This window comes from Calonectris borealis, chromosome 17 (genome assembly GCF_964195595.1).
Source record: "Calonectris borealis chromosome 17, bCalBor7.hap1.2, whole genome shotgun sequence".
Taxonomy (NCBI): Eukaryota; Metazoa; Chordata; class Aves; order Procellariiformes; family Procellariidae; genus Calonectris; species Calonectris borealis.
Genome location: NC_134328.1, coordinates 1,687,311 through 1,704,076, shown reverse-complemented (window position 1 = coordinate 1,704,076; position 16,766 = coordinate 1,687,311). Strand labels below are relative to the sequence as shown.

Here is a 16,766-nt window from a genome sequence, read left to right as displayed (position 1 = left end):
CAGGGAGCTACCAGGTATGGACCTGCCTCCAACATACACAAAACTGCTCAGGTAGCTTCCTTGGAGGAGTCTGAGGCTGCTAAGTTTTCTCCCTCTTGTAGCAAACACAAGGCAATAGTTTTATGTTCCTGAGTTCCTTTGCCAACGTGGACTGCTGTCAGGACATGCTGCGTGGAACAGCCAACAGCTCTGGACTCATGACAGTATTGCAGCTGCGAAAGCTGGTTGTGTTAAGACTGCTGTGAGCAGGAGTCTGGACCTAGCCGTGTGGTGCCTGGTGACGGCTGCTGAATTGACATGTCCCTTTGGCAGTGACAGGCTGGAAAGCTCTTGGAATTTATAATACAACTTAACTTATAATTTCTAATCACCTAGACCCTCTGCAGATTGGCTGTTGCCTGCTACTTCATGCCCTCTTGAGTCACCCATGCTCCCTTTGACACCACCTCATCATCCTTCTATTGGGTTTATGTGGCAATGTTGTGGTAGCGGCAGGGCTGCAGATGTGGCTTCTTTGGGAAGGGGTAAAAACTGCTGCGCAACAGCAGCTGGGAGGGAGGAGTGAGAATATGTGAGAGGAACAACTCTGCAGACACCAAGGTCAGTGAAGAAGGAGGGGGAGGAGGTGCTCCAGGCGCCGGAGCAGAGATTCCCCTGTAGTGCATGGTGAAGACCATGGTGACGCAGGTCGTTGCCGCCCTGTAGCCCATGGAGGACCACAGTGGAACAGATATCCATCCTGCAGCCTGTGGAGGACCCCACACCACAGCAGGTGGAGATGCCCTGAAGGGAGCTGCAGCCCCTGAAGAGTCCACACCAGAGCAGGCTCCTGGCAGGGGCTGAGGCCTGTGGAGAGGAGTCCATGCAGAAGCAGGTATTCTGGCAGGACCTGCGGCCCCAAGGGGGACCCACGCTGGAGCAGTCTGTTCCAGAAGGACTGCACCCCGTGTAAAGGACCCGTGCCGGAGCAGTTCTTGAAGAACTGCAGCCCGTGGGAAGGACCCACATTGCAGAAAGTGCAGGATGTCTCCCATGGGAGGGAGCCCACGCTGGAGCAGGGGAACAGCGTGAAGAGGAAGGAGCTGACCCCAACCCACATTCCCCATCCCCCTGCGCCACTCGGGGAGGAAGTAGAAGAGTCGGGAGTGAAGTTGAGCCCAGAAAGAAGGGGGGGTGGGGGGAAAGTGTTTTTAGGTTTGTTCTTATTTCTCATTATCCTACTCTGTTTAATTGGCAATAAATTAAATTAATTTCCCCAAGTCAAGTCTGTTTTGCCTATGATGGTAACTGGTGAGTGATCTCCCTGTCCTTATCATGACCCGTGAGATTTTCATCAGATTTTCTCCCTGTCCTGTCGAAGAGGGGGAGTGATATAGCAGCTTGGTGGGCACCTGGTGGCTAGCCAAGGTCAACCACCACAGTCCTCTAAACCCCTTCATCGCCACCTTCATCTTCCTCACACCCCCAGTCGCCCATGACCTCTCCATGTTCCCTGACCACACTGTTAGTGAAGGGTCTACCAGCATTGTAACATTTATTATTGTACTTTATTTCCCCCGCTCTCAAGGCATGCCAACAGCACATGACTTTCAGTGGCCTAGGCCCTCTGTCTGCCCCCAAACCCCTCCTACAGTCCGGAATTGCCTGTGGCAGGTCTGTGGCAAGTCCATGGAGCATCCATGACAGGTCCATGGTGGGTTCCTGGTGGTCCTGTGGCCCAGCTGCCAGTGCCCCTTCTGTGGGGACATCCTCACATTCTGCCCACGTGGTCTTCCAGCCTCCCCAGCACTCCTTGCACCCGCTTCAGTACCTCCTCCTCATCCACACTGCGGAAGGCCTCGTTGGGGGTGATGGGGAAGGGGTGGTAACTTGGGTACTGTGTGGCCTTGCCATCAATGCCACAGCCATGCAAGCACTCCACCTCCTCTGCCAGGCCCCTCAGTTTTGGCTCCACCACCTCCAGCCATTGTGCCAGCCCCACCAGCCCCATTGGAGCCTCAAAGGCCTCACCATGGCAAAGTACGGCAGCCACCAGCGCCTTCTCCAGGGCCTGGTGCACCTTGAAGAGGACCCAGTTGGGGCAGCAGCGCCTGATGTCATTGTGGACTGCTTGCAGGTCACTCTTGGCCTGCCGCAGCCACCGCTGGGCCTCTGGAATGGATGGAGTCGCGGCCGTGGCCTCCTCATTGCACAACGAGGAGCCATGGCCTTCCTGTCCCCAGCAGTGGTGCTGGGCAACGCTTGCAGGGTTGTACTGGAGGTAGAGGTCCCGCAACACCTTTGGACGCTTGACAGCACACAGCTGCCACGAGGCTGCCAGGCTGTGATCCACATTGCCATTCACCTCTGGCACCAGGCTGTACCAATCCTTCCATGGCTTCTCCTCTGCCACAGCCTCCTCCTGCAGCCTCTTCTCCAGCTCTGGCTCCAGCTCTGGTGCCATGACCTCCTCTGTCTCTGGTGCAGCACCCACCAGTGCCACATCATTCTCCTCCAGAACAAAGGCCACGTCCCGTGGCTCCTGGCAGACCAGCATTTCACGCAGCACTGACAAGGCGGGTGCCTCCAGCTGTCCACCCAGGATGACATTGATCTCCTGTGCTAGCGTCTCCAGGACCCTCAGCTGGTGCCGGTCCAGCACTGTATCTGCATGCCGGATGTAGAGGAGCCGCTGAGCACCACCAGTGAGGCACACGTGGATGACCCGTGACTGGGAGCTGCCCTCCACCTTTGCACCAGAGTGGACCAGCACAGTGCAGATGTCCTCGCAGCACTGCACTTTCAGCTGCTCCACTGCAAAGCCACCAATCTCCTCCATTCTCATCATAGCTCTGTGGCTCTGCCACCGGAGCAGGGCCTCCAGCCCCATCCTAAACCATGGTGATACCAGAAGGGTCTGCAGACGCCTCTGCCCAGGGCAGTGAGAACCGTAGCGACACGGCCGCAGACTGCCCTCCACCAGCTGCTGCTCTGTCACCTCTGAGAGTGCCCGTGGCCGCAGGCGCTGTGGTAGCATTTGCAGCAGCCACCAGGCATTACACCCGATCCCCGGCAGTTCAGCCATAAACACAAAGGTCTTCCCCAAGGCCCTAGAGGCACTTGAGGACACGCAGTCGTTGAAGTACAGGCTGTGGGATGACTCTAGGCAGTCAGCAGTGCTCAGCAAGTACAGCTCAGCCACAGTGGAGAAATCAGGGGGCTCCAGTGCCTCCTGCAGCAGCTGGAAGAAGTGCCGTGTGGCCAGCAGGACTGTCTTCTTCTGATTAGTATTGAGGGTCCCACTGTCACGGCTCTCCTGGTGGATTTGGGCCAGGACACGGCTGTAGTGAGTCAGTGTGGGGAGCAGGACCACGCCAAGGTGTCGCAGGAGGTCTCCATAGACAGCCACGTGGGGGTCAGGCGTGAGGAGATAGGGGTAAAAGTCAGCCTCGTCTGGGAGTGATGTCACCACTTGCCATGGCATGGCCATGTCCCCTGACTTGGCCAGCACCACAGGCAGCTCAGCGAGGCGCGCTGTGTCCACCTCCTTCAGACGGGTCTGCAAGAAGCTGTACACCTTCTGGAGCACGCTGGCCCGTGTGTTCACCTGCTCTGGCATCTGGCAGGCTACTCTGCACACCTGCTCCAGGTTGGCCACCACCAGGGCGGTGGGTATCTCTACAAGGACTCCCATGGCCTCCAGGAGGTCCTGCTTGAGTGCAAAGTACTTTGGCAGGATGGTGGCTGATGTCCACAGGAGCTCAGCCACATGTTCTTGGCAGTGGTAAATGCTGCCCTTCAGGGCCACGGGCTTAGTGCAGGCTGCAAAAGGGGGCTGGAGGTTCATCAAGTTTGGGGGGATGTCCAGTGGAGGCAGGAAATGGATTGAGGCAATTTTCCCCAGGAAACCCTCTGACAAGGGATTGTCCAACAGGGTGCCAAGCTCGTTGAGCATCTCTTGCTGTCGTGCCAGCAGGTCTTCAGTGTGGCACCTCGCCTGAGTGGCTTCCTGCTCTATCTCCAGGGCCAGTGCCTCAAAATCCTCCACAGAGAGGCTGGTGCGGACACCTGCCTTAAGCAGGAAGTCCTCAGCAGCTTCCCTCTTGTAATCTAGGTCCTCAAAGAAAGACTCGGGCACAAAGTGGTGTTGGAGCCGCAGAGTGCGGAAGGAGGGCGTGTTGTCATAGAAGTAGGAGGCCGGGCGCAGCACACCATGGGCATCGGGTATAAAGGGCACAGTCTGAAAAGCTGCCACAACATCTTCCTTGAACTTATGTTCACTACAGCCATCATAGATGCGTCGCAGGGCAAAGCGCACAGTTTCCATAAGCTCTTGCACTGTGAGCTGGGACAGCCGGGGCAGCACCAGAGTCATAAAGAGCTGCTGGCCATCTGTGAGCTCCCACTGCAAATCCTTGGCCAGCTGCTGGTGGATCTTGTCTGCTGTGAGCAGCAACGTGCCCTTCTCCAGGTTGTGCAGGGCTTGGGCACCCAAGGGCAGTTCTGGGGACTGGCTGCTGAGCAACAGCACCCGGTGGTAAGGTGCCACAGGTACATAGTCCCCACCATACTTCCGAAAGAGAGGCAGGAGCCTGAGCTGTTTCAGTGCCTGTGAATCCAGTTGTCCCAGCACAAACTGCAGCAGGACAGTCACATCCCATTCTTTTAAGGCCGTCCAGCGGAGATCAGCTCTGGTGTTTGCCAGCTGGGCCACCACAGCCCTGGGCTTTGTGTCCTGCAGTGCCATTGTCTTCAGGCAGCAGTAGGCAAACATAAAAGGCAGCAGGGACTGCTGGAGCACAGGGATGCCCAGTTTGTGCAGCACCTTGGCCACGTTTGTCTTGCAGTCAAAAAGAACATTGGGGAGGGAGGATAGCGGCAGTAGGCTCTTCGAGCCTTTCTCATCCCCCTGAACAGGTAGCACCTCCACATCCTGGAGAGCATCCATGAATAACTTCCTGCCTGCCTCCAACTCGTCTTTGGCCTTTGTGTCTGAGTAGACCACAGTACTGAAGAACTTCCACAGCTCCTTGAGCCACTTCTCCCCCTCTGTGGTCCAGTTCAGCTGACCCAGCTCCTCCTGGATGAGTGGCGTCGCCTCCAGGAGGCCAAGCTCCTTCACAAAGCAAGGCAGGGTCAATTTAGAAATTGACTTGTCGGCAAAGCGGTGGCAGTGGTGGGGGAAGAGGTGGGCAAAAGAGCTGTGGAAGACTGGGTGACGGCTGCTGAGGGCATTCAGGCGGCCATCTTGTGTGGCCAGCAAGGGCAGGCCTTCCAGTTCTGCCTTGTCCTTATCCGTGGGCAGCAGGCAGTATTTCAGCAGGATGGAGCAGTTCTCCGGGGTCCCTAGGGGTGTCTCAGCCAGCATGCAGGGCACAGGGAGTGCCAGGGCCTTGAGGAAGCACTGGAGAGAGGCTGGATCCAAGGCAACAGCCTTCACATGGGCTTCAGTGAACCCCTTATAGATCTGCCGCAGGTGTCTGAATGCCGGCACCAGGTTCATGTTCAGGTGCTGCAGCACCTTGTGGAGAGCTGCCTCAGGCATTTCCTTGAGGAAGTATGGCTCTGTTAGCACATCTCCACCACCTGGACATGCCCAGGTCACTGTCACCTTGCTGTCAGGTGGCTTCGTGTGGTACACAGGCACCAGGGGTAGGCGTGCATGACTGAGGTGCCCATAGACATCCCTCACGAGGTCCTGAAAGACAGGTAGGGAAGAGGTGACAGCAGGGAAGAACCGAAGGTAGTGGGAGGCCAGGTGCTTCTGGCAGTCCTCCAGCGACTTGAACTGGAGCCCTTCAGGCCCCAGAGCTTTCTGCTGCCTGGTGAGAAAGGCACAGTATAGTGGAGCCACCAAGCGCCGAAGCAAGAAGCCATTCCAGGCTGCCTCCGTGCTGCCTGGGTCCTGGCGGAGATTGCGTCTGGCCGCATCCACAGAGAAGTTGGCATTGATGTGGACAGGCAGCCCTGTGGTCAGCGGCAGTGGGAGGGTGCAGAAAGCTCTTCCCATGACTTTGTCCAAGCCCAATGGCTTCAGGCAGGCAGCCACAGCCCCATAGGGCAGCCGCCCAAGCGCCGGAGACTCCTCAGCCCCCTCCTGCACTCCAATTTGGGAGATCACCCTCCACATGGTGCTGGCCTTGGCCTTGCTGGTTTTGACTGTCATGTCGTAGGAGACAAAGGTGGGGGTGTTCCCATCCATGGCTTGGCTCAGTCTTGCTTGAAAAATCTGTCTCAGCTTTGCATTACCGTCTGTCAGCTCTGTGGCCACCCGCAGCTTCTCTAACACCTGCTCCCCATCTGGGGGGATCTCAGAGAAGACCACGGTGCGGATGTGCCGGAGGAAGAGCACCAAGTTCTCACCTTCCTCAGCCAGTACTCTCTCCACAGCCATGAGGTCTTGGTCCCGCACAACCATGCCAGACAGTTTGGAGATGGCAGCCCCAGCTGCAGTGCGGAGCGGCAGCCGGAAGAGGACACCCTGGTTCAGGTTGAAAAGGGAGGGTAGGAAGGTGCCATAAATGTCTGGAAAGGTCCTCTTGAACTCAGGGTTGACAGCGAACATCCCACCAGGCCTCTCAGTTGTGGCTCCGGGCACATAGTAGAGATGGGGATCAAAGACACACAGGGCACTGTCTCCAGTAAGGAAGGCTGGGCAGTCAGTAAAGTGGAAGACAGTGTTGAAGCCAAGGCCATATTTGCCTGTGACATCCTGCCGGCCTTCCTTGCCACCCACCCCCAGACGCTGAATGCCTTCAATGTCCTTCTGCTGGAAGGGGCTGTCATTGTAGATGCAGAGGGCAGGGCCCTGCAAGACCTTCCAATCCTCACTGAAAGTGGCATCCACTGGGTGCTGCCGGCGGTCCCACACGAAGTGCACAAGCTCTGCCCCAGCATCGTCCGCATTCTGGAGCAACTCTGTCACAATATCACAAGCGAATGCTTGGTACTCACCCAGGATGTTCTTCAGCCGTGTAGGCAAGTCCTCATGGGCACCAAATGGCTGCACCCAGAGGCTCAGATCTGACGTGAACAGTCGGTTCCTCTCCAGTGCCCGGTGGCGTGTGGTAGGCACCTCACAGTGCAGGGCTGTGACTCGGGACAGCTGTTCATGGCACAGCAGGACATCTTTGTCCACTGGCATCCATGGTGTATCATTGAAGTGGAGCTTGTCCCGTGGACGCAAAATGCCCTTCTGGTCAGGCAGGAAGAGTTGCTGGGTCTGGTAGGCATCTGGCTTTTTGGCATCTGCCATCAAGCCACAAGACACCAGCCGCAAGGCCAGAGCCAGCTCTGTGTCAGGCAGCGGCTCTCCAGCATGCATCTCTGCTAGGATGCAGAGCACTTGGGCATAATCATCCCAGGTGAATGTGTGGCGCAGCCCCACACACTCCCAGAGTTCGCTGTAGGGCCGGTACTGCTCTGGGAGCTGATGAAGATAGGGGACAGCCTCAAATGACAGTGTCTTAGCCACAGCCATGACCGGCACAAAGTGGGAGCCCACCAAGATGAAGGGCTCCCCTTGGGCCACTGCAGAAGCCACCTCATCCCAGCTGGAGTGATCTCTTTGGAGCAGCACGTGCAGGTACCTGTAGCAGCAGTGGGTGCTGTCTTGCAGGTTCTCCAAACGGAGAGCGTTGGAGCTACAGCTCAGTGCCTGCAGCTGCTCAAGGACTGTAGCTGCTGGTGGCTGCCGGTCCAGCCCCAAGAAGGATTCAACCTCCTTGGGGAGGCTGAAGTTTTCTCCCAGCATGTTAGGAGCCAAGATAGGGTGGATGAGTCCAACTAGTGGGGCATGGAGGTGATGGTAGAGCTGGGCAGCTGGCAACAGCACATGTTCACCAGTGGGCAGTGTACCAGGGAGGAAGGGCACAGTCTGGAAAGCTGCCTGCATGATGTTGTTCACTCTCTCCTCCACTGCATCGCGAAGCAGCTCAAGGATGCAGGCAGCCCTCCGGCAGCCCTGGGCACGGTCCTGGGTCCAGATAAGCTCCACTGTCTTTGCCCGCTCCAGCAGCTCTGGCAGGGTCATTGTGTCCTTAACCATGCCCAGCCGCTCCAGTTGGCTTAGTCTTTCCGGGGAAAGGAAGGCATCCCCAGTGGGGAAGCGCCCATCCTTAGGGTCATATAAAGAGGCAGTGCGGCCTCTGGGATGCACCAGGCAATTGATGAGCTGCAGGTGGCCATGAGGGGTGGCAGGAATGCAGGGCACTGTCTGCAGCACTTTGTCCACATCATCATGGGACATATCCAGTGCATGGAGAAGCAGTGGGTCCCGGTCAACAACAGAGAGGTCTTCCAAGTTGGGAAGCACAAGTTCGCAGTAAAAGCGGGGCCAGTCATAGATGCCAGCATCCAATGCCTTCCCGAGGCCCCTCTGCACCTTCTCTGGCAAGGCCACAGCTAACAGGGGATGGGGCAGGGTGGTGGCAAAGACACGCTTCGCCATGGCACCCAACTTGGGGTGTCTGACCACAGCCTGGTGCAGGAAACGGGCGTCCCGCAGTGAGCACCATGAGCGGCCATCAGAAAAGAGCCTGGGGCCATTCCTGGCTGCCACAGCCTGGTAGAAACCAGTCACAGCCTCCGTAAAGGGGTAACGGGCAGTGTTAGTGTCCGGCCAGAAGACATGATATTCATAGCTCTTCAACTCACCTGCCTCATGCATGGTGCGGAGGTGGCCCAGTGCCCGGAGCCAGGCAACCGGCACGGCATTGCGGAGCAGCACCCGGTTCCACTCACCCCGCTCCGCCGTGTCCCACAGCCCCTTGCGGTTTGAGAGGATGCTGAAGGCCCCATGCACGTGGATTGGCAGCCCTGAGGCGATTGGCATGGGAAGGTGGCAGAAGACTTGCCCCTCCTCGGCACCCAGACGCGGCACCCACTCGCCATCTGCAGTAAGGGCAAGGGGAAGGGCCACACCAGCCATGGGAGGCAGAGGATGGAGCCCTGCCTGTGTGTTCCGGTGAAACAGTTCCAGCAACTCCCCATCACCCTGACACACCAAAACTAGGTAGTGCCATGTGGTCTTGGATGCCTCCTCGCAGGCTGTGAGCTGCTCGATAGCTGCCCAGCTTGGGGGGTCCCCAGGGGCCCCCAAGTCTCGGATCTCCTTTCGCCGCAGCGTGGCCAGAGGCATGGTATCCTCCGCAGAGGTGGCCATGTCTGGCAGCATTGCCAGGGACATCTCCCTCATCCTCCGCAGGAAGAGCAGCAGGAGCCGGTTAGAGCCAAGGAAGCTGGTGCCAAGGGACTGGATGCGCTCTGTACCAAAGGCCTCTGAGCAAATCTGTGACGTCACAGCTTCCTCTTCAGTGCGAAAAGGCAGGCGGAAAAGGCTCCCTGGAAAGGGTCCTGGCTCAGGCAGGCGGCACCCAAAGATACCATGGTAGGGCCAGAACTGCTCAGCAAAGGCACGGAGGATGCGTGGTCGGCTGGAGAAGTCCAGGCGGATGCCAGGGCAGCCGGCCCTGGGGATGTGCTTGCCCAGATGGGTGCCATTGGGATCAAAGATGAGCAGTGTCTCTCCGCTCAGCACTGCCGGCACGTCTGTGACACGGTAGACAGAGCTGAAGCCCAGCCCAAAGCGCCCAATCTGGCCTGCCTGGCCCTCCTTCGTAGCAGCCCCAACCCGTGTGATGTTACGGAGGTCATCCTCGGTGAACAGGGCATTGTTGTAGGCCCAGAGGGCTGGGCCATGGCAGGCAGCCATGCCAGGGTCTAGCAGCCCAGAGGTGGTCTTTCTGCAGCGTCGGAGGTCCAGGAGGAAGCGGCACACAGTAGCTCCAGCATCCTCTGCATTCTGGACGATCTCTGTGAAGAGGTCACCCTCCTCGCCGTACTCCCGGAGGATGTTGCGAAGCCGTAAGGTGATGGGCTCCGAGGGGCCGCAGGCTGTGAACGGCTCTGGCCCCAGCACCCGCGTACTGAGCAGCTCCGCGCCGAGGAATATGGCTGTGCTGGATGGCACTGCCTCATGCACCACCTCCTGAACATCCTCCTCTGCCTCCAGCTCCATGTCCAGGTAGACAGTAGAGGCAGCTGGGCGGAGGGCAAAGCCCGAGCCCTCCAGGGTCCTCACAGGAACCGGCACCGTGCCCTCGCCTTGGTGCCCCCGGCTCTTAAGCCATTCCAGGACAGCTACAGCCACCTGCAACTCTGCTGCAGTGCCAGCTCTGGAGCTGCGTGTGTCTATGTCCTGCCCCAGGCAGCGCAGGGCTGCAACCGCCCTCTCCTCACTCACCCTCTCCTCCACCCCCCAAGCCCTGAAGAGGCAGCTGTAGGGCAGGAAGTCAGGGGGCACGCGGGGCACCAGCATCCCCAGCTCCAGATCCTCAGGATAGGCCAGCACGGCATCACACGGCAGGGCAAACCCAGCCCCGGTCCACACCACAGCATCGTCTGGGGCAGCCCCAAAGGTCTTCAAGTTTTCCTGCATGTGCCGGTAGACAGGCCGGAGCGCGGGACCTACCTCACCCATGTCCCTGCACCCTGCCAACTGTCTCAGCTGCTTCCACACTCTCTTTGGCGGTGGGGTCTGGCTGAGCCCCAGCTTCTTCTCTGCCTCTGGCACAAAGGTGCCGGTCAGGTGCATGGCAAGCCCCACCAGGGGCTGGTACTGGGTGGACCGCAGCTTTCTGGGGGACAGGAATGGTTGCCCAGGCTTTCCAGTGCACTTAGAACGAGGCACCCATGGCAGGGCCTGGAGCTGCTTAAGGTTTGCAGCGCTGAAGCCAGCCAGTGCCTTGGGGTGGTTACAGACCTCGATGAGTGCCTGAGCCCTGTCCAGAGCCGCTGCGTCACCCTGACTCACACTTGCTGCAGCCTCTAGGATGTCCGACGGCACCAGGCACCCCTCACCGTGCCGCAAGCCCAGGGCTCTCAAGGCGTGGAGGACAGGCGGACTGCGGAAGGCGGCAGGAGGAAAGCGCTCAGGGCCCAGCAGTGCCTGCAAGGTCCTCTCGCAGGGATCGTAGAGGTCTCGTGGGCATGTGGGGCCGTTGGGGGTCTCCAGGAAGGCCAGCCTGCTGCAGGCCTCCTGGAGCGAGGGGCTTTGTGCAAAGAGGATGTCTCCATGCTGCAGCACCCAGAGCAGCAGAGCCTGTGTCTCAGCCGCCCGCCCTGCATAGGCGCCCCGGGCCACGGCTCTGATGGCCTCCAGCGCCACGTCGGCTGCACTGATGAGGGACCTCTGGAGCCTCCCCAGGAGCCGCCGGTCAACTTCATCCCGGCACTGCAACACGGCCTCTGGCAGCACCACATCTCTGGGCAGCTCCAGCTCTGGCTCCAGCGCTGGGGTGGCACCGGCCGGTACCAGCTCCGTGGGCTGTGGGGTGGCCAAGCAGGGCAGTGGCATGAAGAGGGGCAGAGCAGCCAGTGTGTCCCTGTCCTCCTTTGTCAGGGATGGGATGTCTGCCAGGTAGAGCCGAAGGGTGACCACATCCGCAACAGGCAGCGAGGCCAGGTGGGAGGCCACAATTGCAGGCCCCCGCCTGCCCAGGGCCCGCAGGGCATTGAGGGGGGATGGAGGCAGGACATAGCGGGTCAGGGAGCGGTGCCATGTGCCCGGTGGCACCACTGGGCAACCCAGGACTTCCAGGACAGAAGCCACAGCAGGTGGCAGGCACTGGTCCTCCCATGCCTGGAAGATAAGACTGGACTGGGGTATCAGCGGAGCCAGACGGATGCTGGGGGCACCCAGTGGGGACAGGGGGATGAGAGGGAGCCCCTCCAGAGGGCCCAGGTCTTCCACGTGGTGGGCCAGGAATTGCCACAGGGCTGGGAACCAGGAGGCTGGGGGCTGGGGAGTGCCTTGGGCCGGGCACCAGGTCACTGGGGTTGAAGGCTGGGATGTCCAGGTGGGGGGCAGAGCCAAGCGTAGGGTCTGGGCAGTCACGGCTGGGTCCAGCAGAACCAGGTTGGGGAAGAGACCTGTATGCGGGAGACAGAGGCTGGATGAGGAGTATGTGGGACCTGGGACCTGGCAGGGGGACCCAGGATGTGGGGGAAAGAACCCAAGATCTGCAGGGGATGGGGGATCCCCCATACTGGGGATGGGAGGACCTGGGCTCTGGAGGGACATGGATACCCAAATAGGAGGAACAGGGGAACCCCAGATTGGTGGGGATAGGGGAGATCTGAGAGGGAAAGAAGTGTTAGGGGGACCAGTATTGGGGGGCACAGAGGTCCTCAGATGGAGAACACAGGGAGACCCAGGATCCGAGGGAGCACGGTGGGGACAGGAGAATGTGGGAAGAAGAGCAAGGACAGGGGAGTCCCCAGAGACACGGAGATGCAGGATAGGAGAGGTGACCCTGGGCTCAGACAACACACCCCAAACCAGAGAGAGAGAGTGAGACTTGGGATCTACAGTGCTGCTGAATGGAGGGGGGAAGCCCAGAGAGGGGCCTCAGACAGGGATCAGGGACACCAGGTGTGTACAGGGAGTATCAGCGTGGTACAGGGGCTATTGGGGCCGCAGAGGAGCCCAAGGGTGTACAAGGGTGCCTAGGGGCGTTGGGGTTTAGAGGGAGAGCAGGGGACCCAAGGGTGGCCCAGGGACCCCCCGTCTCTTACCCGCCTTGGCAATGCCTCGCAAGAGGCTGTCCAAGCCTGGCTCCAGGTCCAAGGGCAGGAAGGACCCGGCCAGGCCAGGCAGGAGCTCCCTGTGGGGACAAACGGAGCTGCTGGGGGACTAGAGGGGTAATGGGGGGCAGGCAGCTTCCTGGACACCTGGCTCAGCTCCCACTCAGTGAGACCCGGGGAGAGGAGGAGGGCGGTGAGGCGCCCAAATGTCCAGGTTCGACCCTGGCCTCCCTTTCAGCTCAAGAGTGGGAGCTGCGCCCTGGACAACCAGCTCACCTGCCCACTCCCTCAGGGAATGGGGCTGCCTGGGGCCGCGGGCTCACCTGGGGCAGTCGGACGTGTCCACGTAGACAACGGCTGACGCAGTCCCAAAGGCCACGAAAGTCCCATCGGCGCGAGGCAGGAGGGGGAGACCCCGCAGCTCAGCATGGCACCCATCCCCGGCCACGTAGCGCAGCAGGGAGAGCCGGTCGGTGGCCGGGAGATCTACGGCCCCGTGGTGCCGCAGCACGTCCCGCACGTGGCCCGCCGTGGCCTCTCGCACACCCTCCGCCATCCCCAAAGCCAGCGCCCTCCGGACGTGGGCTGGGACCTCAGCCACTGGCTCCCCGGCTGCCACCAGCAAGGCTTGGACCACCCGCCGTGTGGCCATGTCCCCTGCGGCCTCCGGCAGCAGCACAGCCTCGGGGCCCCGCAGCCGCCCTGCGGCCCCCTCCGTAGCTGGCACCAGGATGGGGGCAGCTGCCAGCTCGCAGCAGACACGGGTCACCAAACTGCGGATGCGGCCACAGCTCGGTGTGCGCTCGGGGTCCGGCCAGATGCTGTAGGCGTCTGCGCCAGGCAGAGCCATGGCCACGGCAGCCATGTGGCTGTAGACCCGCGGCAGGAGGCCAAGGAGCAGCAGGGCGTTCCAGCGGGCATCTTTCTCACCCTCCTCGCCCTCCTCGGGCCAGCGGAGGTGGCGGCGGTCGTCGGAGAGGGCGAAGGGGGCGCTGGCGTGGACGGGCAGCCCTGTGGCCATCTCGTCTGTGGCTGGCAGGGGTAGGAAGCAGCACAGCCGCCCTCGGCAGGGCCCACGGATGGGGTGCGCCAGGCTCAGCTCGGGGCAGCACCCCAGCCCTGCGCCCAGTGCCACGGCCGGCCCCTCTGTGGCCCTGCCCGTGGCCACCAGCCATTCGCTCCTGTCCCCCACCCCATCCCCGTGCAGGGCCACCAGACACCATGCCAGACTCAGCCCCTCGTCCCCTGATGGCCCTGGGACAGGGAGAGGCTGAGAGGATGCCACAAGGGTCCCCATGAGGGTCTGGACCCCATCAGGGGCCACGTGGTACAGGGCCACGCGGCGGATGTGGCGGAGGAAGAGGAGGGCAAGAGGGGCCTCGGTGAGGAAGGTCTGGAGGAGGCTACGGAGGCGCTCAGGATCGGAGACCCCTGCAGCGATTCCCGAGGGTTGCCGGCGGAGCGGGAAGCGGAAGAGGGTGCCCTGGGCAGAGCCACGGTGCTGTCCCACAGCTTCCAGCCCAGCCCAGAAGGGCTCGAAAAGGCCAGGAAGGTCCTGGGCTGCAGAGACGTCCCAGCGGGCACCGGCACCTGACAGCACCCGGCATTCGGGGTCCAGCACCCCCAAGGATGGGGGGCTCAGCACACCTGGCAGGTCTGGGGACATGGGAACCATGAGGCCACAGGGATGGCATGGATACCACTGCCTCCCCAGATCATCCCAACCTAGCAATGCCCCAAGTGCCACCCAGTACCCTCAAGTTCAACCCCACAGTGGCTCCCGTGATCCCAGGTTTAATCCCAATTTATTAGTCCTCCCTCAGCTTTCCCCTGCAGCCCTGCTCTCCATTGCCACCCAGCCTCCCCCCAGCCTCCTGGTGCTCCAGGTTGCCTCACTTCAGACACAGCCCTCCATTTTGTGCCCCCTCAGTGCCCCCCTCGGTCCCCAGCACCTGTAGTTCAGTGCCTCCAGTACAACCCATATCCCCAGTTCAATTCCAGTTGAGGCCCCCAGTGCCACTCACCGGTGAGGTGGTAGACAGAGGTGAAGCCCAGGCCGAAGCGCCCCACAGTGCTGGGGTCCTCCCGCTTGTGCGACACCCCTGGGCGCAGGAGCCCTGTCCAGTCCCGGGGGGACATCAGGGCATCATTGTAGGCCAGGAGGGCTGGGCCTGGGGGGTCGGGATCATGGGTTAGGGGAGACTTGGGACATGTAGGGGGGATTGCGACCCACACTCAGTATCCCCACAACCTCAGTCCCCCCTCCAGTCCCACAAAATCCCCCTCAGTGCCCCCAGTACCACTGAGTCGTCCCAGTACCCTCAGTGCCCCCAACATCCCAGAACACCTCATTGGTTCCAGTTCCCCCAGTCCACTCTGATCCCTCTTCAGTTCTTCACCAGTATCCCCCAATCCCTCCCAGTACCTGCCAGTGCCACCCTGCACTTGTGCCCGTAGCACTTCTCACCCTGGGTGCCCTCCAGCCCCCCTCCGGTGACATCAAACTCCCGTTCGTCGGACACAAACACGACCTCGTTAGCGCCAGCGTCGTCAGCATTCTGCACCAGCTCCTGGGTTCAAGGATCAGTGCCCAGAGAATTAGGCCCCCACAGCCCCCTGAGAAAAGCACCGACCCGCTCTCCCAGCTGGCCAGCAAGGTCCAGGGGCTGGTGCTGGGCAAGGACCACCACCCACCGCAGCCGCCTGCGGTCTGTCTGCCCAGCTGGGCCAGAGAGCCCAGGTGGCTGGGTTCCCTGGGGGTCTCACCTTGAGGATCTGCCCCCCGTCGGGGTACTTCTGCAGGATGCTGTGCAGGTAGTCAAGGAAGATGGGTGCCCGCTGGCAGAAGGCCTCCCTGCAAATCAGAGAGAAGGGGCTGGGACGAGGGCAGGGCTGGCCTCCATGGGTAACCAGGACCCCCATGTCCTCCTCAGATCCCCCAGGATGTCCCCCTCCTTGGGGAGGTCAAGGACCCTATCTCCTCCCCGGACCCACTGAAACAACCACCTCCAAGCCCCCCCACCTCCCCAAGGCCCCCATCTCTTCCTGGGATCCTCCGGCAACCCTGAAACTTCCCCATATCCCCCCAGCAAGCCCTGAGCCCCCCATAATCCCCACCTCCCACAGTAACCCTCCAGGTGTCCCCACAAACCCCTGAGCCCCCAGTCCCACCAATAGCCCCCAGTGACCCCCGGAATCCTCCAGCCATCCCCCATGTCCCCCCATAAAACCCCAGTAACACCCCAGTGCCCCCCCCCGCCGGCGCCACTCACGCATTCGGCTGCTGGAGGGCCATGACGGACGCTGCAGGGGGACGCCCGGGTCCCCGCCGATGAGCTGCCCGCTGCCGGATGCCCGGGTCCCCGCCGATGAGCTGCCCGCTGCCGGATGCCCGGGTCCCCGCCGATGAGCTGCCCGCTGCCGGATGCCCGGGTCCCCGCCGATGAGCTGCCCGCTGCCGGATGCCCGGGTCCTCGCCGATGAGCTGCCCGCTGCCGGATGCCCGGGTCCCCGCCGATGAGCTGCCCGGAGCCGGACGCCCGGGTCCTCGCCGATGAGCTGCCCGGAGCCGGACGCCCGGGTCCTCGCCGATGAGCTGCCCGGAGCCGGACGCCCGGGTCCTCGCCGATGAGCTGCCCGGAGCCGGACGCCCGGGTCCCCGCCGATGAGCTGCCCGGAGCCGGACGCCCGGGTCCCCGCCGATGAGCTGCCCGGAGCCGGACGCCCGGGTCCCCGCCGATGAGCTGCCCGGAGCCGGACGCCCGGGTCCCCGCCGATGAGCTGCCCGGAGCCGCTGCCGGACGCCCGGGTCCCCGCCGATGAGCTGCCCGGAGCCGCTGCCGGACGCCCGGGTCCCCGCAGCTCGGTGGCCCCGCCCCGCCCCCCTGCCCCAGCAGTTTCGTTTCCCCGCCGCACAAGCTTCTCAGCTCTTCTTTAACTCAAAAATTGCAGCGGGGGAGGGGGCAGGGAGACACGGGGCCAGGAGGACACAGCGGTGGCTCGCGGGGGGGCCTGGGGCCCGCCATGGGGCAGGGACGTGGGGATATGGCTATGGGGCAAGGACCATCAGGCCATAGCGATGGGGATGTGGCTATGGGGTGGGTGACATTGGGCGACAGGAGTATGGCTATGGTATGGGGGCAGCGTGTGGGTATGGCTATGGGTTGGGGACCGTGGCAATGGGGCAGGGGGCCATGGGGATA

The 16,766-nt window shown here is 61.6% G+C and overlaps 1 protein-coding gene across 1 annotated transcript; it reads right to left on the bottom strand.

Annotated features, from left to right (window-relative positions):
- Positions 1–1,291: 1,291 nt before the first annotated feature.
- LOC142089589 (sacsin-like) lies at positions 1,292–15,915 on the bottom strand. Its single transcript, XM_075166242.1, has 7 exons — positions 15,837–15,915; positions 15,331–15,418; positions 15,032–15,134; positions 14,589–14,735; positions 12,888–14,220; positions 12,556–12,644; positions 1,292–11,910 (listed from the first exon to the last, which is right to left on the bottom strand). Exons 1-7 carry the CDS (start codon positions 15,857–15,859, stop codon positions 1,751–1,753), a joined length of 11,943 nt encoding a protein of 3,980 aa, XP_075022343.1. The 5' UTR covers positions 15,860–15,915; the 3' UTR covers positions 1,292–1,750.
- Positions 15,916–16,766: the final 851 nt, after the last annotated feature.

Coding starts and splice junctions, on each gene's coding strand:
- LOC142089589 (XM_075166242.1), bottom strand. CDS start 15,859: ATGGCCCTCCAGCAGCCGAATGC. Junction 15,135..15,330: donor ACGGGGGGCAGATCCTCAAG/GTGAGACCCCCA, acceptor CCTTGAACCCAG/GAGCTGGTGCAGAATGCTGA. Junction 14,221..14,588: donor CTCTGTCTACCACCTCACCG/GTGAGTGGCACT, acceptor CCATGTCCCCAG/ACCTGCCAGGTGTGCTGAGC.